This window comes from Lissotriton helveticus, chromosome 3_2, assembly GCF_964261635.1.
Source record: "Lissotriton helveticus chromosome 3_2, aLisHel1.1, whole genome shotgun sequence".
NCBI lineage: Eukaryota > Metazoa > Chordata > Amphibia > Caudata > Salamandridae > Lissotriton > Lissotriton helveticus.
The window spans coordinates 158,805,616-158,828,678 of NC_136062.1; the positions used below are offsets into that span (position 1 = coordinate 158,805,616).

Below are 23,063 nucleotides of genomic sequence, written 5' to 3' on the forward strand. Positions count from 1 at the left end.
GCAAACCCCTCCAATTTGAAAAATCAGTGTTTGCCACTGCGAAAATGTATTTTAATTTTGTAAATTTGCCGACTCCTAAAATGGGTTTAGAAATGGATGCTGAATTGCATACTAAAAGAGGTGTTTAGGGCGACTCTTCCAAATTGTTATTAGGTACCATATGTATGAAGTTTTGCTACCGGAATCCGGGTCATGAGCTATTGATAAGTTATGGACTTCCAAGTTGGGGTGGTAACTCATTTACAAATGGGAAGATTTTTCCCAAAGAACTGGTGAACCTTTGCCCTTTCCAAATTGTTGTCTCGTCTTCATTAGAAGTAGGCAGTGGTCCATTAAAGTTTATGTCATTCTCCAGGGTGACCTGCAGAACTTGGAATGGGAGGTACAGTTGCCTGGGGAATAAAACAACAATGTGTGGTAAAGGAATTTTCCGCATAGTAACAGCTACTTCGACTGTCAGTACCAAGCTACCTCTACAACCTCTTGATGAGTATATCTTTGTCAATTAACTGTGCAGAGTATTTGTTATATTTCAGCTAGATATGTGCAAAATAAATACCAAATACATATACAACACACTTTCACAATATATATATATATATATATATATATATATATATATATATATATATATATATATATATATATATATATTACTATGCTAAATGGCTACTTTGTTACGTCTCTTGTCCCACCGCTCCCTTTTACTGTATTAATGTACAATACTAGCAAATAGGTACCACTGTTTATCTATAAATGAATACAAATACACCTGTACTTACGTTTTCATTTGTCTGACAGTCAAATATGTACACAACCTGCACACAAAACCTGCAAAATTCACATAAAAGGTATTTTACATTGAGGAGCACAAATATCGGCAACTTAGTGCTAAAGTAAAATTTGAAGAACTGTTCGCGCAGTGTTATTAGTTTAATAATAGGCTATGATTCCCAGTTTGTACAGTTTTTTTTACATTCGGTCAGTAGTTTAATTAAAGCTGAACATTCATTATGATTATAGGCCTTTACACTCTACAAATCATGAACAATGATACTGTACTGATCCCTTTCATGTCACAGATGTTGTCACGAGAATGTAATGGGCAGAGCAGGTGACATCACACACCTTCTGCCCCATAAGGATGCCCCTGTTATATTACATCTTACCCTACTGTTCACTTCTCATCAGGGTTTATTTGTTGCTGAGGGGGAGAAGTGTAAAGCCAAGGAGTTAAGTCTTCAGAAAGTAGCTTATCACTTGGTTTTTGGAAGGCGAGCTTGGTTCATCATACCATCCTTATGATAGATACAATTCCACCGTAGATTGTTCTCCAGATTAACTACTTCCTTCAGAATTTGGAGGATTTTCTATTAGCGCCCAACACTTAATCATGCCTTTTAATTATGTCTGAGCCGGTAACTTAAATTAGATATTCAACGCTCTGTAAGACTGTCCCTGAGGAGATGCACGAGGCCAGCAGGATGAGAGATCATAACAATCATCTCACTTTTCTGCAAATCTATAGTATAATTAATAAGAACATTTAAAGAAACTCTAGTACGTGAAGTAAATGCAGTGGAGGAAAATTGACTCTGGTCTAGTCTAAATATGTTTGTTTTTCGCACAGTTTCCTTGTTCTGATACTAAGGAGATGCACCAGGTAAGTGTTTGTGTGTGTGTGTGGGGAGTGGGGGGGGTTAGTTTGCATTCATTTGGAATGACACAGGTTACTTTCAGTCTGTTTTTACCTGAATTCAACCAAATTAGGTTTTAACCTACTTTGTTTTAACCTTGAACCAGAATATCAAGGTGTACTATTACACCATGATAAAGCTCAGTGGCCAATCATTCAAGAGCAAAACACATGTCACCTGCACTAAACATCTGAACTAATCAATTTTAAGCCAGAACCTTTATTAATGAACATTATGTTTGTAAACCAAATAATAAATTGCTGAGAAACATAACATGTTTCCAGGACTTTGATAATGACATCACTGGTAGAGTACTGATATAACAATTCAAATAAACTTTTTCTGTGTAGGTATCTTGTTGTAGCACTTCCTGAACTAAGAGGATGTAGCTTCAAATTGGATAAATAGGAAAAGATGGCAGATGGGGTATGTAATGAGCACGACTTGCCTCAGACCAGTAATCACTCTAAAAAATATTGGGGGTGAGGAGATTTTGTGACTCTTGACAAACACGCCTACCTGTCCCATCACGGCATGCTTTCATTAATACCTACTACACAGCAATCATTTTGCTTACAGGCTGAGTGCCATAGATTTCAGGCATGTGTTTATATCTTTAGTCTGTCAAATCCAGAAGTACGCAATACGATTTTAAAAAATTCCAATATATAAGTAACTCTTAATTAAATAAAAAACAGATTCATCATTACCAGCTGAGGGCGTAGCAGAAACCGAGCACGGAGCCAATGAGCTTGTGGCGTGTTGACAGGCAGGCAAAGAATGGGTAATAGTCGATTCCCGCCTCCAGTGCACAGATAAGGTATATGAAAACTGCAGGAGAAGAAGAACCACATTGGAGTAAAACGCCTCTGATTATTAATATTGCTGGAAACACATCACATAAACCCTTTCAATGTCGCCTATATTCGCAGTGCGCTCCTGCATTTTGCAACATTTTCTATCCATGACAAAAACACTTATTCAAATAAGAAAGACAAGCTCTGAAATGTATTACAGGCTAATAAAAGGCTCAGATCAATCAGCGAACGAAAGCTCATATGCTATATTGTGAAGCTGTTACTCCTGCGGTGCCGGATGATCTAATAAATACACATATTCAACAGCAAGAGACCGCAAGGATATTCACACATGCTTTGCAGATTTTCCCCAACATATTCAGTTTACATTTCTTAGACTTTCTATTTTTTTTACAATCAACCATTTCAGTCGTGAGGAATTAATGGGTTCTAATATTCGGGTGTGCCACCTCAGTTTCCTGATTTCTGCTGTCCCATGACAATCTCAGCAGCTAAGAATATTTCCATTCCTACATTTCCAGTGTGTATTATTTAATCTAGTGCAAGTGCTTCACCTCTTTGTATTGTTTTAGTATCATTTTTTCCCTTTATTGTATTTAATTATGACAAGGAGTTTCTTATCTCGCCTTTCATTGTTTATCATTTTGCTATTGCTTTAAAACGTTATGTTTCACACTCAACCCCGTTGTACTGTTTTACAGTTATTCGTGGAGAAATTGTGGGGCATATTATGAAGGGATTTATCTCCGCTTTTTTGGCTTTAAAAGCCAAGAAAGCGGAGATAAAATTATCTCCCTATTACCTAGCTGTCGTTAACACCAGTTAGCGACAGCTAGTAGGAGATAGCGACCATCTTGGGCCCTGCTTTGCATGTCAGAGAAATTTATCACTAATGACATGCAAAGTGGGCGTGCCAAGATGTTAGCGACTGTAAACAGTCGCTAACATCGCTATCTCCTATTACCAACTTTTGGAGATATTCGCGCTAAGCTCGAATATCTCTAAAAGCTAACACCTGCCCTGAGCAGTTCTTAGCCATGTTACCCAATGGGAGGTGGATAACATGGCTTAGAGCATTCGCTCGGTAATGCATGAATATCGCTGACTTTACAGCGATATTCATGCATTTCGGCCGATTTTTATCGTTTCAGAGATAAACCTTGCTAATAGCAAGGTTTATCTGCGATAAAAATCGTCGCAGCTCGGCGATAAATTTTTATCTCTAACCAAGCAATAGCGATAATTATCGCTATTGCTTGGTAATATGCCCCTCTGTTAGTTACTGCTTACTAGCTAATCCCTGGCTACAGATGTCAATGTTTTCCTTCATAATTTAAGTTCGGGAAGAGGCCACTGCTCCTGAAGGGGGCGATTCCTTCTGAAATGACACTGCCTATGTTTCTTGTCAGTCTTTATATCTTGCTCCCTCTCTCTTCTACCTTCCCAGTTCTTTTGTTATTGTTACTGGTAGTGCAAACCTGTTTGTTCTACTGCCCCATCTCTTGCACAATTCCTGAGTCATTGGAAGCATTAGGGGGGCGACCAGGAGAGGGTAACTGGCCTTTACCAGTGCCCATTCCCGCTCCAGGGAATAGGTTTAGGATAAATGACCCACGCACTCTGGTGAGGCCTTTGAGGTTGGGTTCCCTCCACATGTCAGGTTGTTATATGCTAGGCAGCAATTATTATACTGACATTTATACAACTCTTGGCTTTTCCTGTGATCGGATCTTAATTTGACCAAATTAAAAGCTCCGATTAACAGGCATCTAAATTCCAAAACAGCAGACTTAGTGGTAAGGAGTTCCCTCTGAAAACCTGAATTCATTTTTAAACATCAGACAGACAAAATGGAGTTAAAAAATGATGTTGTTGATTACTATCAACCTGTACCAGTAACAAAACTATACCAATCAATGAGAAGAACCGGTCTCCACAATGACTTTCCTAGTAAGTTGACCAAAAACCAGAGCAATCACTTAGGCCTTTTTTCTTTATTTTCTATAATGCCTTCTCTACTAATTTTACTCCCTCCCCCACAACTAAAAAAATAACAAATAAGTCTTTAATTGAAAAATGTGTAATAACAGAATAACAAGAATTGTCTTTTTTGGACTGACTGCAAAAGTCTGAACTTCCTTTAAGATACTGACTTTCTTCCATGGGTAATGGTGAATGCGAATCAGTTACTACAGCAATCTTACAATGCTTCTTAGACAAACTTGTTAAGGTTAACATATTACCAAGATGCTACACATAGGGGCATATTTACAATAACTGGCGCATCCCTGCATATTAGCAGGGATGCGCCAGTTATTGTGCATCAGGGCTATGCCACAATGGATGCGGCGCATTTACAATGCGGCGCACCATGGGGCAAAAACGGACAGATGCATGATGCATTTGTGCCGTAAAGGCGGCGCATTGCTGGAGTTGCGTTGCAAGCACGACACAGCTCCAGCAAGGCTCTGGGGTGCCCTATCTTTTAAAGTCTGCATCAATCCTTACAGGCGCAGGGTTTTGACGCAGCATGGGCTTAAAAGTGACTGAGTGAAATCTTGTAGATTTCATTCAGCCACTTTTGGAGGCGTTCCTGCGCTGGAACCCCCCCCTGCGCCTGAACGCCTGCTTCTGGCGCAGGCAGCCGCGGCCGGCAGTGGGAGTACCTGCAGGGAGGTGACGTGGGGAGGGGGGTAGTAATGTATGGATTACGGAGCTTCCCAGGTAAGTAAACATTTAAATAAATAAAACGAATTTCGTTGAGTGCACTGCATCACCAAATGCGATGCAGTACATGCACTAAATTCGTTGTACATATTTAAATGTTTACTTACCTGTAAAACTCCGTAATCCATACATTACTACCCCCCCACCCTGCTCCTCCCCCTCCCCACATCACCGCCCTGCAGGTACTCCCACTGCCGGGCGCAGCTGGGCACAGGGCTTTACCGCGTGACGCATCTCCCAGATGCATCACGTTGTAAATACCCCGCAGCATGGTGCCTCTTTTGCACTGCCGCTGCGTCACAAAAGTGATGCAACAGCAGCGTAAAAGATGTGCAAGGGGCTTGTAAATCTGTCCCATCTTCTTTCTCAATTCCCATTTTTAGATTTAACTTTCCACTGTTTCTTTTGTTAGAGTCAAGTAATATCCTGAACATGTATCTCATGTGTCTGGTGAGATGAAAATCCAGAGGAATTATAACATACTGATTTACAGGCCATTTAGAATTTGGCAGGTGCCTCCAACCACCAATTTTGCAGTTACACAAACTCATTTTACTGGATTTCCCTGCTCGTACTGAAAGTTCACCAATCAATGGCCAGCACACGCAGGCAAAACGCTCTCTTGTGCATCAAGGCCATTGCATTTTTTACTTTTTGAGAGTAGAGTCTACCTCAGTGCAGCCTACCCCCCCTCTCCCCAGTGGAGGCTCTGGTGTGCACAATAGTTGGTGCCGGTTGTGCATCCACCAAATGACCATCATCCTCAGTGCATCAGGATGTCCACCCTATTTAGGCAGTCCTACTGATGCAGATTTTAACTGAAAAAGCAGAGAAAATAAATAATTGTGCCCAGTTCAAGAGAGAAAAGTCCCTGAGCATCAGCGTCGTCATTTTTTATTTTTATTTCAAAGACAAATCCTGCTTTTTGGTTTATTCCATAATAGGAAAAAATGCTGAGTGGGCCGCCTGGTATTCAGTTTTCGTGAAATGCTTCTGCCACACTAGCAAAAGCACTTTCATTAGCATGATCCCCACATCAAGCAGGTATTGATCTCTCAATGTGGCAGATACTCCATTGGTTGACTAGTGGTCCTCTTGTAGTGTAGTTCCTATATTCCCAATAGGCTCTGCGCATTGGAATAATATACACTATAGATTTGACATAGGACTTAGATCAGTATGTCTCTATCGAGTAAAATAAACTTAATTGTGTGTGCCAGCTAACTCAGAGGTCACTAGAAACTTTCTTGAATAAACAAGAAGGGATTAGTCTCTGACAACCGTATAAACATGACAACTTTGTTTCCCCTAGAACCGGAACAACATCTTCAGAGTCATGGAAACAATAGATAACTATTTCCCCCAGTCAATCGTGCATGCTGCGTTTCTACAGAGTTGCATAGAAATAGAGAGATGGGCGTTTCAATAAAAGGGTTTATGGAACAGTCTTATTTCTCATGCAAGAGATATGAACTGCTACAATTGTTAGACAGAATGCAAAGTATAATGTGTACAGTGTAAACTGTAATATAAAATAATACTGCAATAGCATTGTCTGTTGCTATGACATATATAAAAATACATACATAAATAACAAAGGCTAAACTACTCGACTGGTGCTTCTAAAATACAAAACAAAAACTGAATAAAGTTTTTCTGACTGACCCTTGCTAGGTTCGAAATGAGCCTGAACTACACAAAGGGCTTAAATACACTTAAGTACTCTTTAAAAACTAAAGGGCATTGTCATACATTCATAATGACCAACTGCTGCCTAAAGGCTGCTTTCCATTTGCTACGAATCATAATAATGAAAAAGTGATAAGCTCCACAAGGAACTACCTCGCTAACATTGGTAATCCCCGGATGTCAAATATCTCAATTTGAGGGTAAAGGATAACAATCTTGGAGCATGCGCAATGACCACTTGTATGCTGCCATGACATGCCAATTCAACAAGAAAGAGCCGAAACCCCCTGTCTGTGTTGGAGCTCAACACACCCAAGATGGCCACTGGACTCCAACCCAGGTTGTTCTGAGAGGCTGGGTATTACCTCCAATCAACTCTTACTTGCAGCTTGACACCCCACTGGACCAAGACACAGCAGAGAAGAAGCCTGATGTGGTAGGACCGTACCCACAGAGTAAATGTAAAAATGTAAATGTCGGAATTTGTAAAGCGCACAGCTACCTCCACCGGAGGTGTCCCGGCGCTGTCCGTATACCGCTTAGGAACCCTTCCTGGCTTTCCTGGGAAATGTCCACTCCTGGGCACCCCCCAGGTGCAGCCAGGCATCCCAGCGCTTTTGGGGCCGTTGTGGAGACTAAGCAAGCTATTGCCCAGAATTGCAGTGGGGGACCCATGATCAGAAGAGGTACTGAGGCGAGAATATCCAGTCAGGGGAATTAATGAGTCGGAGACCCGCTGAGGCGGGAATCGAACCCTGGTCCCTGGCCAGAGCTCTGCATCAAGGTCTGCCTGCTCTAACCATTGAGCCACACTTCTCCACAGAGTGAGTCCAGCAAGCACATGAGAGACTGAAATGGTGGAAAGGGGACCTTCCCAGTGGCACATGTGACTGTGCAGGGTGACAGTTTGCTGGCGTCGGTGTGGTTCGAGGAGACTGCAGTGCGGTTGGAATGGCTGCCCTCCTACCCCATAAGGAAATTTGGTACCTGGAAGTGTGCAGAGGAGGTTTGAACCTATCACAGCGTGCCAAGACTGGAATAGAGAGCCTTCAGGGGTGAGATATTGGTGGCCTTATCGCTGTGCTGGTTGCTGTTGCAGGGCTGCCAAGATCCTCTCTGCTCCAGCATCGATAGTTCTATGTTACTATTAGAGCATTCTCCAAACCTAAAACAGGCAACTAATGTCAAGGAAGCTTTGCTGGGGCAGAAGCAGTACAAGACTGCTCAGCTGAGGCAAAGTATGGACCCAGAGCCACCATCTCCTCCAGAGCTCACGGCCCTAGTCACGAGACATTAGTTCCATAATTTCAGGTTTGAAGTTTGTAGGGAGATGTCTTCATTGCCCCAGGATGTCAATGGGTCCATATCTGATCTGGACCAACATCTGAACAAATTGGAGCAACAGCTGGACAGTTGGAGGGCTTGAGGGCATAACGCAAACAGAAACAAGATATGCTTTTTGAAAGGGTGGCAGCCCTTGAGTCCTGCGTGTTTTCTGTCCAGGGAGGACCTGGCCTTGCAGTTTGGACTGGACTGTTCCCATGGGCCAAAGGGACAAGACTGATTTGCATATGGCTGGGTCCAAACTGAAATGGCATGGTGAGCAAAAACTATAGATTTAGACCCAGATCTCTGTACTGGGGTGAATGTATGACATTGTTCTGCATTCTGTCCATCAATTGTTGTTTTTGCTTGAGTGGTTCCAGCAGGCAGGAAAACTAATATGATGAAAATCAGAGACAGCACAATCATTTACTCATTATTGGAATTATTGTGACAATCTTGCAATCTGAGCTTCCAGCATATGTACAACAATATTTTCACAAGCATCTCTCTGCTTCTGATGATATGGACATAGTACTGAATCACACTCAGGGCCTGATTACGAGTCTGGCGGTCCATGGCCTGCCTGTCTCATGATGCACGGTGCTGGTGGTCTTCCGACCACCAAGGAACTGCGGCAACCGCCGTTGATCAGCGGTCTTGAGGCTGTAATATGCTTGGCGGGACCACCGCGGTCACGCCAAGCATATTATGAGTTTCTTTCCACCACGGTTTTCATGGCAGTTCCGCCTCTATGAAAACTGTGGTGGGGAGGTAAAAAAGGGGACCCTACAGGGCCACATGTTGCCTCAGGGCCATAGGGTTCCTGCAGAGGGGCACAAGGTGTGCCCCCCTGTGTGCATGTACCCCAGTACCTGCGTGACATGGACTGAAGCTGTCCATACCAAGCAGGTACTGACTTTGACGTTCCCGTTGTGGTTCCTATTTCATAGGCTCCGCCCTGGGAACACCAAATAACCGCCTGCCAGACATGAGAAAACTCATAATCTGGCGGGAGTTTGCATACATGTTTAGTTGTTCGGCAGCAAGGCCTTCCCACCGCTGCACCGCCAAACTCGTAATCAGGCCCTTAGCGTATTCAGACTTTCAGTGGAAACAGCATCTAATTCTGCATGTCTTAACCACAGTCTGCTTCCACAAACAAAAGGAAGATTTTCTTATGGCTAACAGAGAACTATTCAATATAATAGAGATGACATCCAGTCTTTCAGAACATTTCGGCTTACACCCTGGCCAAACATAAAGAACTTAAATGAGGAACTGATTTCTTGCAAAAGAACTATATTCCTTTAGATGGTGTTTTCCCCTTCGAATGGCTATATACCTTTAAAGGCAGATGCCATATGGTGAAGACATTTGTCCCCAGCTTAAACGTGATGTGGATCTGACTACCTCTCAGACTCCAATCCAGGACAAGCTGTGGCAATCAATGGCGGACTCGCCAGACTTCAAAATGACGACAGACAACAAGAAAGCTGAGCAATCGAGATGACAGTTCGCAGGCGGATGGACTGTCGGATGATGACTGACTATGCATCCTTATCCGTTATATGGGTGCACTGTAGTGCATTGTGGACCAACGATGTGTAATTACATTGACATGTTCACTCTGATTGTTCTGGCCTGGGGACCAATGCGGAGGCTGGCACTTCCTTCTGGATTTATTCCAGATTGCCCTTCTGTTCCCACTATTGTGCATACTTTCCTAACTAGGTTTCCACTTAGAGGCTACTCTTTGCACTGTTTGTTATTGTTTTACTTCACATTGTCACCAACAATCTCTCCTTTCTTTTTCTTTTGATTATTTATAGAAGCCCAGTATGTTCTCTTTTAATTTTGAATTCATTTGTCAATTGTACCTGCTTGTAACTTCTTTTATTTCTCCTACCTAGGGTGGAGATTAGCCTGGCAAAGCTATAGAACCTACACAGTCACTATGGCCACCCTTAAATTCTTGACCCAGAACATGCAGGGCCTTAATTTCCAACTAAAAATGAAAACGCTAATCAAACTGCTATATACCCAAAAGGTAGGGTTACCATTTCTCCAAGAGACTCACCTTCTTGTGAAATATGTCTCTTGTCCCTTCTCCAACACTACCCCATGCAATATCATTCCCTGAGTAAAACAAAGACCAAAGATGTGGCTACCCTATTTCAAAAAGGGATGCACTTCCAGAAAAATTCAAACTATTAAGATGGTAAGGGGAGGTTTCTTATCAATAAAGATAAAGTACAGGGTATTGGGGTTACGCAGGTCAGTTGATATGGACCACCAGATCGTAAATCCCATTTTTTTTTACGGTCCTGCTCGAACATGTGCCTGTGTTAACTGAAGGACAACGAACTGCCCTTGAAAGCTTCTCTAGTTGATATCTGGAGTCCGCACCATCCAGCTAATCGTGACTGCACCTTATTTTATAATGGACATAGAACACCCTTCAGATTAGACGTGTTTATTATGCAACATACTACCTTATAGGCCTTCATAGATAGCCAAATTGGTACACAGTTAATGTTGGACCATGCCCCTATAACGGTTATGTGACACTCAGTCTTTCTAAAATAACCCCTTCAATAAATGGCTTTAGTCAAAGAACAAATGACTTTTAGGACTCCTTCAGTTAGACATGCAGTTGTGAAGGCCATGCAGCATTATTTTGTGCAAAATTACCTTATTGCAACCTCCCTTGATAATCACTGGGATGCAGCCAAAGCTGTGATGGATGGTGAAATCAATCCACAAACTTTAGGATTTTTTAAACGTACCACATCCAAAAGCTGGAATTGAAATCTAAAATATTTACCATGACAAAAGAACATGCAAAGTAGGGATCCCAAAACTCCTACCAAGCTTTACTTAAACCTAGCGGGAATTCGAACAGATATTGATGGGCAAAACTACTCGACGTATGTCGTAGACTAAACAAACATAAGATAATACAGGAGATAAGGTAGGTAGACTGTTAGCCTCCAAATTGAAACTTCTCCAGAACTGAAATAGAATCTACTCCATTGTTTACCATCTGGCATTAAACTTACATACATTCAAGATATATTGCAAACCTTTTCCAATTATTTTTAGACTCTGTATGCCGCAGATATTTCAAATAAAATGGAAAAATTGGGATAGATTTTCTGCTTCTGCCAGTTGATGTGACGTGACCTTTGGAGGAGTTGATTTATCCTCAGGTGATGATTATGTTGATTAAATATTTTCCAAATAATAAGGCCATGGGCCCAGATCGGTTTCCAAATTTCTCTGAACCACTAGCCTAGGTATTAACTCCTCCCTTGGGGCAGTAGTGATTACGAACTCTATGACACACTGCTCTGATTATTAAAGCCAAGAAAGACCCAGCCAGAACATTGTAAATCATACAGCCCAATAGCCTTACTAAACACAGAATCAAAAATCTTTACCAAAATTCTGTGTAATCAGCCGGAGAAAATCGGGCCTCTACTTGTTCGACTCACACAGTCTCGATTCATGTATGGTATATAGGCGGGGGACGATATTCTCTTGGTACTTAACCAATGTCAAATAGTCAGGGATTCTAATACCCACATGATCCTTGTCTCCTTAGACACTGAGAAGGCTCTTGAGAGGCTAGACTAGCATGGTATGTTGAAAGTGTCGTATACAACAATGCTGGGTCCTAAAATTAAGAGTTTTATTAAAGCAAATGTTGTCTCCCCTTTGACCAAGCTCTGGGTCAACAACTTTTTGGGTCTTGGATTTCTCCTGGGAGGGCTACTTTTCAGGGATGACCACTCTTGCCTAATATTTTGCCTTGGACCTAGATAGAGCCTTTGGCCTGCAAAGTAAGCCACAGTCTGTTGACCACAGGCTTAGAGGATGTAGAGTTGACATTTAACCACTTGGATGCTAAGGTGTTTTATGGCTTTGAATGTAATTTCCATTGAAGTCAATGGAAACTCCATGACGAGCTGGGCTCGTCATGAGCGTCGAAGGGGTTAAATGATACTTTTTGCGGATGTTTTATTCCCAAACCTGAGACCTATATACCTGCCCTAATCCATGAATTGGACTCTTTCTCCAGAGGTTCCAGATTTAAAATTAATTACTCTAAGCTATGGAGCTTCTGGCACCATTTTGGAAGCAGGCATGACTCCTATGACAGAATTCGGCATATGTGTGTCATCTACTTCTGTTGACTATTTTGGAATTACACTAATAGCTTGCAGAGAAAATCTACATCTAGCTAATGCCTCCCCCCACTTTTATTGGACACTCTATGGAAAGACCTCTACAGATGGGGGATACAGGAAATCTTGTGGAAATTATTTTTTTGCCCATGCTGCTTCATGTGGTTCAGACTCTTGGTACCGAGATACCAAGGGAGACTACCCAGATTATTAACAGAAAGCTCCTTCCCTTTGTGTGGGGTGGAAAAAACACGAGGATATTGTATAAAATGCTTTCCAGAAGTAAATCAGAGGGTGGGCAGGGATTCCGCAAGTGAATCGTTATATTCGGGCGCCCCAGCTTCGTCCCTTTCTGGACCTCACCAGTCCCAATTGTGGGAAATTATCTGTGCAGATGGAGTTCATTTCTTGACTGAACCAACCTGTGTGCTACCTTGGCTTGCTCTGTGACATCATCAACATTCATCTTTGCTGCTCTCCATGTGCACCGCATTGACCCATTTCAGCCAGTGTAGAAACCTCCAAATTCACATCACACCCGTCCCTGATGTCTCCAGTATTGATTACTCCTGACCTTCTCCAAGGCTGGATGGACAAGGGGTTTCTGAAATGGTTTAGCAATAGAACGGCTGCCTTAGCTGACCTCTATTCCAAGGGTAAACTTCTTTTCCCTGCTGAGCCTACACAGTGGTTGTCCCTTAAAAAGAAACATCCTATCTCTATGATGCAACTTTTACTCTGGCTGCCTCCGAACCTTGCCACTCCCAAGCCCAGCACAAGTTCACATCCGTGGAAGCTGGAAGCACTGATGAGAGAACATGTACCCAGGAATGGGATCACTTGCTTGTATCGATTGTTAGAGACTTCACCTTCGGATAGGTTACGCTCTGAAGTGGGAGGGAGAATTGGGAATTTCCATAGACTACTCTTCCTGGTCAAACATCTGGATGAGGGCTATGTCCTTCTTTATATGCTCATTGTATTAGGAAAACAGTTTAAGACTATAATGTAGTGGTAATTGACCCCCGTACAGCGCTCTGCCATACGAGTGTTGCCTGCAGATTGCTGGCACTGTAAAACTGGCAAAGCCAGGAAGGGGCATATGTAGTGGTTTTGTGTGCAGGTGCAATCATTTTGGAAATCTATTTTACTGCAGGACCCTGTTGCTGGGTGACTGGAGAGAATATCCTTTAACACTGACTGGGAGAAGCTTTTCACTCAGCTACTCACTGCAGAGCGACTGACGGTGGCTTGGCAGTGGCGGGTCCAGTCTACACCATCAATCCCTTTCTGGTAGTCCAAGGTATGGCCACTGTATTCAGTGGAGTAGCTGACAGCTGTGGTAGGGGATAGGGTCTCCAGATTTGAAAGAATTTGATCCCCTTTTTGTACACATATAATCAAGCATTGGTAAGCGCATTGGGTTTCGCCTATTTGATTAATAACTAGCTGTTTTTGTTGTTGTAGGTTGTAGCTTGCTGAGTAGTTGTAGAATATAAGTTACAGATAGTCTGTTAAAGTGTCATGACTTGCTTATGTACAAAAAAGCCAATATATTGTGCAGTTACTTGAGAAATGAAATGAAAGAGGGAAACAATAGAATTGTTGTAGTAGCAATATTATGTGTTTAGAGGAGTTCTGACAACTTTTTGGGCCCAGTGCCACTGCACCTGCTCCACCATTCAAATTGTGTCCCTAGTGCCTGCAAGATAACTGCATTTGTGACTGCCTGTTCAGTAGTAAAATATAGCAATATTTAGTGTGTAGAGGAGTTATGAAAAATTGTGGGCTTGGTGCCACTGACCCTGCCGCACCTTTGAAATCATGACCCTAGTTCCTGCAAAGTAACTGCACATGTGACTGCTTATTTATAACTTAAAAATAGCAATAATGAAATGAAAGAGGGAAACAATAGAATTAATGGATGTAATAACAATATTATGTGTTTAGAGGAGTTCTGACAACTTTTGTCCCGGGTGCCACTGAACCTGCAGAACCATTGAAAACATGGCCCTAGTACCTGCTGGATAACTGCACTTGTGACTGCCTGTTTAGTAGTAAAATCTAGCAATTTTAGGTGTTTCGTGGGGCACCTAGAGCTTTTGGTCCTAGTGTCACTGCACATGCAGCACCATTGAAATCATGACCCTCTTATCTGCAAGCTAACTGCAATTGTGACTGCCTGTTTACTAGTCAAATATAGCATTATTCTGTGTTTAGATGAGTTCTGGCAACTTTTAGGTCCGGTGCTACTGCATCCGCTGCATCGTTGAAGTCATGAACCTGTTGTCTGCAAGGTAACTGCACCTGTGGCTTCCTCTTTAGTAGTAACATATAGCACAGCTCTTGTATATTAACTTTATTTTAATGTGCAATGTTTATTAAAACATTTAGAATTTGATCATAATGACCAAATAGATTAAGTTGAAAAAAACAATCCGATAAGGCCTACAAAGTGCAAAGAAAGGTACTGAGGCATGAATAGGAAATGCCACAAATGTTCTAAGTCTAAAGCAGCTGCTTTATCCAACTATGTAATAAAAAGCAAGCATTCCAACACACTGTTATAAACTGTCTGCCTTTTCTGTAGGAAGAGATCTTATCTTGTCGGTGAATGGGGCTTAAACAGTGTGATTAGTGTTAGGATGGAGTCAACAGTCTCTGACCAGGATAATTGGAGATGTATTCATACGACTGGCACTAAGAAATGCGAAACAGCAGCAAGATATAAGAAAATATGCAGAGAAAAGACTAACAGTAGACCCAATCCCCCAGAGAAAACTTATGCTAGCATACTAACAGGGTCACCCATACAACCTCCCATCATTCTTCAACCTGGTATGGAGTTTGAAAATGTCAGCTCCACTTACCCCAGTATAGAACTTGATAATCTCAGCTCTCAATCGAGCAAGACTTACAAAGCCATGTAAATCGCTATCAGATATATGAAGAACCTACTACTCTTATCAGAAAAATGTCTGTCAAAATTGGAGCTCCTACAGAAATCCGCCCACGAAATCCATAATAACTAAAGTCTATCCCAATGATAGTGACAAGCAAACTATACCGTCCTCGCAATCAACTTAGATATCTGACAAACAATGAGATATAGACCCGTTAGCTATCATATGAAACCATCCCTCAATCCTCCCACTTAGTTACATAAAGATATCATTCAGTCAGTCCCAATTCACGCAAGCAGAATTGCAAACACTAGCAATAGAATGCCAAACTTTAACAACCTAAAGAATGTGATACTGATTCCCGAAAAGCAAGATTTGTTAACGATCAAACCACAGAAATCCAGTCTGCGTCTACTACTCAACTGTCGGTCAGCAAGAAACATACCGCAGACATAGCTGACCTAATTTTAAGCTAGGAAATCAACGTAACTATCCTAACAGAATCATGGCTATCTGATTCTTCCACCCCATGCCTAGATCTTTTAGTCCCCCTGAACTACTGCATTGTGAGACTAGACAGGCAAAACAGAAAATGGTGGAGTCATCTCCTGTATACATAGGTCTAACATTGCCATTATGAAAGTTCAACCAGATCATCTAGAGTCATGTGAATATCTCGGTATGTCCTTAAGATTCTTAAACAATCAATTTTGCAAACTTCACACATTTTACCACCCCAGGGCAAAAATACCATGTTCCTAGACCAGCTGATAGAAATCATCACACCATTCCCATTCCAATTATATTTTCCTAGGAGACTTCAATCTTCACTGGGAAGATTATACTGACAATCAGATCAATCTACTCTAAGCTTTACTTGAAGATCAATCGCTGGTTCAAGAATGCCATCTACCAACCCATTCTAAAGGCTCTACCCTAGACTGGATCATCTCTAAAGAAAAAGCTGTCGATAAAATTGAGATCATCTCTTGCGACTGGTCTGATCATCACATTATTATCTTTCAAATACCTCACATAACAAGAATTGGCCATGACTATTGGTCTTGGCATATTAATGAGCTCAGTGGTATAGTTGCTATTATAAATATATTAATATACTGTGTTTAGTATCAGATGAGTAAGTTAGCAGGTTAGCAATGACTTCAGAAGTAGCAGAATAGTAATGCAGCAGTTTTATTAGTGAAGCAGTAAGCATTAGCAATAGAGTAGTGATAGCAGTTAAGTTACCAGGAGAGCAGTGATAAAAGTTAGCAAGAGAGCATTAATAGTAGTGTTAGTAAAACAGAAGTGATAGTAGTGTGAGGAGTACAACAGTAACAGAAGTGTGAGTAGGACAGCAGTAACAGAAGTGCCAGGAATAGCATACACAGCAGTAGGCACTCACAGCAGTATTGGCAGTTAACAGGATAGCAGTAACAGTAATAAAGGAGAAGAACAGAATAGCAGCAGGAGAGCAGTAATAGGGCTGTGAGTAGCTTTGTGACAGCAGCATTAGTACATTAGTAGTAACAGTATAATTTGTAAAAAAAGTAGTAAGAGCAGTAACATAACATTATTGTTAGTAGTATGAGAAGCAACAGAGTAATCACAGCAGTGACTGTAGAGCTAGGAGGAAAGCAGTGATAAACTCCAAACGAGTTTAAGATACTGGCATTGCAAATGGCAATGCCTTTTATTTAGGCTTCAAAATCAAAACAATAATAAAAGGCATTGTCATTTGTAAGTTATGAGACCATAGTACAATGCCAATGCCTCTGGGCTGCAAACGTAGTAGCCAGGAGGGGAAACAAGAGCTCCTCCTGTAGACAAAACAGCGTACACATGCATAGTAAAGCACATATGGAAGGATATGGAAGGCTATGCAGAGCTTGCACTCTCCTCTGACCTAAGATGGTACATGAGAAAGAACATATGTTGTAGTCTAGATTAAAACATTTGGGCCCACTCAAAAAAGATCAACATAGAGTGGATGATAGTACGAAACCAATGTCTTAAGCAAAGTACATTAGAAGTATGGCAGGAAATGTACAGCTTCCATTGTAGGCACAATAGCTCATGTACACATGCCATGGTGATGTGCAAAACTCTGCACACCCTGAAAGTTTCTTTGGGTGGGAGAAAGTGGATGAAATATAGCACAGTTTTATCCTAGACTCAAACATGAGTAATGTAGAGTGGCCCATTTTGCTACGCTAATGTCTCAACCAATGAACCACAAGAGTGGAAAAGAGGGCTCCTTTTGCAGAGTGAGTAGCAAAACAAGTCCACCTGCCCAGTCACAGCAGCTGAGAGGATCTGCACAGTTCTGCACCTCCTGCCATCTGCTATGGCCAGAGAAAGTAGATGAAATAGGACGCATTTATAATCTAGAATGGAAAATGTAGGCAAGAACATATATAACCAATGGAAAGCCAACCACCATGGAGTCTCAACCGACGTATTTCAGAAGCAGAAGATACATAGGGAAATACATAGCTCTCTTGTAGATGGAGCAGTGAAAAGCAGAACACATGCCATGCCCCACTATGCATGGGTGAAATGATCCAGCTCCAACTGCCGATGTAAAAGTAATTGGACACATTTTTCATCCTCACTAATAGATTTTGCTCAGATCATATTACTGTAACTGATCATAGAGCACTGCACAAAGCGTCCAAAGCTCACGTCTTCTGTTAGTCTGCCTTTCTGTGTTTCCTCCCAGGTTTCTCTTGTCGAGTGTCACTGTTGGCCTCCTAATGTTTTCCTTTTTATCTTTGTCCTTGTTTTAGGATCTATCTGTTTTGTTTAGGGCCATGATCAGTGTAATCCAAAGTTAGAAGTACTCAATGGACGTAAGAAGACAATGGACTAACCTCATTTTGGTCTTGTATATATGAATGTTAAAGCTCAAATGTTTCTCCCACAAATCAATGTACAATTACTTATGACCTTGTAGCACAACTGTTTCTAGAACATTGCTGTACTGGCTACCGGGCGTTTTGGAATGCTGCTGAGCTGGGGGCTGATTTCGTTGATGGGGACCTGCGTGTGCTGAACGAAATTCATTTTGCTTTGTTTATTTCAAAGCACACGCAGGTCTCCATCAACAAAAGCAGCCCCCGCCCCAGTGAAATCAACACTCAGCTTGGCAGCATTCCAAGACGCCCGGTAGTCAGTCTGGCCCTGTTGCTGTATACTGATTATTTTTACTAAATTGGCATGGCATTCATGTTGTTCCTAGTTTAAAGATATGCTAGTGTAAAGCACTCTAATACCCTAGCAAGGGTCATGTTCGCGCTATATAAAACACCAAATTAATAAATAAATAAATAAATAGGTGAAGTATCGTAAAAGCGCACAACCAGTGGAAGTTAACAAAAAGAAAAGTTCCACACAAAAGTGAAAGAACACAGTAATTCAGCCTTGGGAATTGATAAGAGCCTCTTTTTAAGATATATCAAATACAAGCGATTTCATAAGCACAGCACAAGCGATGTAAAGGCGAAACCTAAAAAGAGGGGAGGATTGGCTTGGGCCCCGCTCACATTCCTAAACATTTATGGGCATGGGGTTTATGTGATCCAAGTGCCTCTGAAACATCTGATGGAGAAACAATTGAAGAGACTAGAGCTATGCAGGGATGGAGCAGAATAGGCAAACATAGGAAAGAACAAACACCTGGCTATTGGTATTGCTGAGAGGGACTGGGATATTATACACAACAGACACTGCAACCTGTGTAATGCAAAGAATAAGATATTTGGTCAGGCTGTGAAGATTGGTAATTACTAGTTGAGATTGATATGAGGGGATCGGGCTGCCTTTTCTTTGTTTGGTTATAATTTGTTTTTATTTTGCCGATATAATTGTATTCAGCAGCCAAATGAGGATTTCCTTTCATGTATTAGGGGCTTTTGATTGATTGCCTTTCAAAACAAAAAATATGTCCAGAACTGCAATTTTCTTAATTTTCATCATATTGTGCTGTTACAGTTTAGATCAATGCAAAACACTTAATTAACCCCCTAAATTCACATTATGAATATTTCATCTTACCAGGTCTGTCATGTGTTAGGTAGAAAACTGTCTGGTGTTGTCTTACCGTCTGCCCACACTGGAGTGGTAAATGGAAAGTAATTCTGATATCCCTTGATAAAAAGCAGGAATACTGTAGTGGCGGTTGAACCGCATGCTGCTGCAAGAGACCATCGGTTCGAAGAGAAACTTCCAAAGTTGGCAGGCCTGCACATATATAAACAAAATCAAGATTAAGGCAAGGAGAGGACATAACAAAATGAATGAGCGGTTGAAAGGATGGATGGATGACTGAACTAATGAATAAATGAATGGCTATGTGATGTCCCTTCAACATACAAATAAGAATGGGACATTCCAGGGATTCATGTCTATCAGCACAGCAACTGGGACTTAAATTCAGGAGTTCGGAACTTCATGTAGTATTAACAGCATTCCTCTCATGCCGATCACCTTATGTCTATTTTTCGCTCAATTTTGTCCTAAGCGAATTGCACTGTTGTCTTATTTTGACCGACGGCTACATTTCCAATGGAGGACTAAGTGACTCTTCTCAAAGACATGTCATTAAAAATGGTAAAGTACAGACAACAACACCATCAGTAGATGTGGTCATCACAGTTGTAGAATGGAACAACTGCCAGTCTCGGTGAATCAGACAACCTCGTTCTTCTCAGAACCTACTGAGATCAGCTGCAGAGTGCCCCAGGATTCCTCCCTGAGCCCCAACTTCTGCAACATCTACATGCCCCGCACAGCCATCGTTAGAAGCCACGGACTCAACATCGTCTCCTATGCCAAAGACACCCAGCTGATCTTCTCCCTCACCGAGCCCAAAACCGCCAGAACCAACTTCCACAGCGGAATGTAGGACGTTGCTACCTAGGATGAAAATTAGCTGCCTCAAGCTCAACTCAAACAAGACTGAAATATTTATCCTGGGACTCACCCCTTCACCCTGGGATGACTCTTGGTGGCCAGCCGCTCTGGGATCTTCTCCCACTCCAACAGACCACGCATGCAACCATGGAATCATTCTGGACTTAATGCTCACAATGAACAGCCAAATCAACGCAGTTTCCTCCGCCTGCTTCCACCTGCTCTGAAAGACATTTAGATGGATGCCCAAGGAATCCAGAAAGATGGTCACATACACACTCATCACCAGAACTCTCAGAATAGGCAACACACTCAATGCTGGCGTCAACCGGAAACAGCTCAAGAAAGCAGCCACATCACCCAACACCCCCAACAACTCCACTGGCTCCCAATCAAAAAGAGAATCACCTTCAAACTCCTCACACCTGCCTACAAAGCTCTCCACGATGAAGGACCAGCATACCTGCACCACCTCCTCGCAGTCCACTTACCTCACAGACAATTCTGTTCTGCCCAACTCGCACTAGCCTCCGTGCCAAGGATCGGAAGTCCAGAACGGGAGGAAGATCCTTCTCCTACCTTGCCACCAAGACCTGGACCACCCTGCTCCTTCACCTCAGGCAATCGGTGTTGCAGACCCAATTCAAGAAGGGCCTCAAGACCTGGCTCTTTGATTGATCCTACACCCAGAAGTGCCAGCAGCCTCCCTCCCCCCAGTGTCTTGAGACCCTCACAGGTGAGTAGCCACATTATACAAGCCCCTGATTGAATGATTGAAGAACCAATCCACTTGAGAGTTTGATACATTCTTAAATAAGGAAAATAGATTAAAAGAAAATATACAATGGTAGCAGGTTAATTAGCCTACAATCTACACCTTTTTTGCCTGAGGTACCTCCTCAAAGAGTGTCTAATATTAAGATTGTTTAACACTCCACTTTCTATCTAACTTTTTTCTGACCAAAATAAATCTACTTTTTGTTTTTAGGTCTTGGCTGCAGACAGCTTTAGGTGTCTGTTGGAGATCTATTTTTTTCAAATACATTATATATAGTTAGAGTGGACTTTGGGACACCCCCTTGCTCGTGACAGGATGGGCTTTGTTGTGCATCTCAATTCCCTGTTCTTGGTCTGATTTCTTTCTTCCCTTTTTTGAGTTTGTTGTGTCCCAGGTGCATTTCAGTGTCAGAGTTTTGATTGGATCATGTAGTCTTCCACGGCTGACGTCCGATCTTGCTTTGGGGTGTATGGAAGGGGCTCTTTTATTTTCTATTGATTGTAATTTTATGTTTTATATAGCGCTAGCTAGACCCGAAGGTATCAGAGCGCCTTACATATTCATGAAAAACACAATATAATCAAGTCACTGAGCATATGATGCGACACACATTAGATTTTAGTACACACATAAATAAATACAAAGAACTTCGTTAACCAATGAGCCTGGATTACCGCATGCGGGCAATAAGAACAGTATGAGTTAAGGGAGAGAAATACCTAATAGACAACAGAAGCAAGCAAACAAGTACTTGTGTAGTAGGCCACAGGGTGGATTTGTCCTGTACAGGGATGCCTTTGGGACAGGACCCCTCCCAAAGTGTATTGGGATGCATCGGTTTCCAGTATGTAGGGGAGTTGTGCATCAGGGTGACGCAAGATCGGTGCTTGGGTGAATCTTTCCTTTAAGTATTGAAACGAATGTTCAGCTTCCTCACTCCAGATGAAGGGAGCGTTCTTCCTCAACAGACTGGACAAGGGACGTATGATCCTGGAGAAGTCTTTGATGAAACGCCGGTAATAATTCGCAAAGCCTAAGAAGCTCTGTACGGATTTCACGCACTGAGGGGTCTTCCATCTCGTGATGGCCTCCACCTTACCGTTCTCCATCTGAAAACCATTGGCATTTATCACGTATCTCAGAAAGGACACTTCCTGCGCATGAAAGCGGCATTTCTCTAATTTGGCATACAAGTCGTGTTGCTGCAGTCGACCCAGTACTTCTCTGACGTGTTCTATGTGTTCCTGTAGAGTACGAGAGTAGACGAGGATATCGTCAATATAAACCATGCAGATGGTATCTAGCAATCCTCTCAACACTTCGTCCATAAAATACTGGAAGGCTGCCGGGGCGTTGCAAAGCCCGAACGGCATTACCCTGTACTCAAAAAGGCCATACCTGGTCCGGAAGGCCGTCTTCCATTCGTCTCCACGTTTGACTCTGACTAAATGGTAGGCCCCCCGTAGATCCAGCTTCGTAAAGTAGCGAGCTCCATGTAACTGGTCCATCAAGACCGAGATTAAAGGAAGGGGATACCGGTTTTTGACCGTGATGTTGTTCAGGGCCCTGTAATCAATACACATTCTTAACTCGGCACAATCCTTCTTCGGAATAAAAAATAAGGGCAAGGAAGCAGGTGACGTGGAGTGTCGAATGAAACCAGAGGCCAAATTCTCGTCTATATAGTTCTTCAGATATAGGTTTTCTTTTTCGGTGAGGGCATAGACCCGACTGCAGGGAATGGCCGCACCAGGAAGTAGTTCTATGTAGCAATCATAGACCTGCTGAGGAGGTAAATGAGTGGCTTTCTGTTTATTGAAGAGAGACTGGAACTCCGCATAGTCGTCTGGCAGGGTGGTGGCGCTACACGTCAGTTCCGTTGCACATGATGCGGCCAGGAAGTGTGCACCGGTGGTTTCCTCTTCCTTTGCCTCTGAGGAGAAGGGGAGAGGATGACTGCAATGTTCCTTACAATAGGCAGAGTTCAGGGACACGGTGCGAGAGGTCCAGCTCCCAGCAGGGTC

General features: G+C 42.3%; 1 protein-coding gene across 3 annotated transcripts in view; it reads right to left on the reverse strand.

Moving 5' to 3' along the window:
* Positions 1-23,063, reverse strand: part of LOC144826527 (stimulated by retinoic acid gene 6 protein-like) — a 564,429-nt gene that overhangs the window by 323,962 nt on the left and 217,404 nt on the right. For 2 of the 3 annotated variants that reach the window (XM_078684953.1, XM_078684952.1), the window contains exons 4-6: positions 19,450-19,589; positions 2,408-2,528; positions 783-831 (exon numbers count right to left, since the gene is read on the reverse strand). In XM_078684953.1, the coding sequence (XP_078541079.1) occupies positions 783-831; positions 2,408-2,528; positions 19,450-19,589 (310 nt within the window). The remainder of the gene's footprint in view (positions 1-782; positions 832-2,407; positions 2,529-19,449; positions 19,590-23,063) is intronic. The other variant, XM_078684954.1, reaches the window with a different exon arrangement.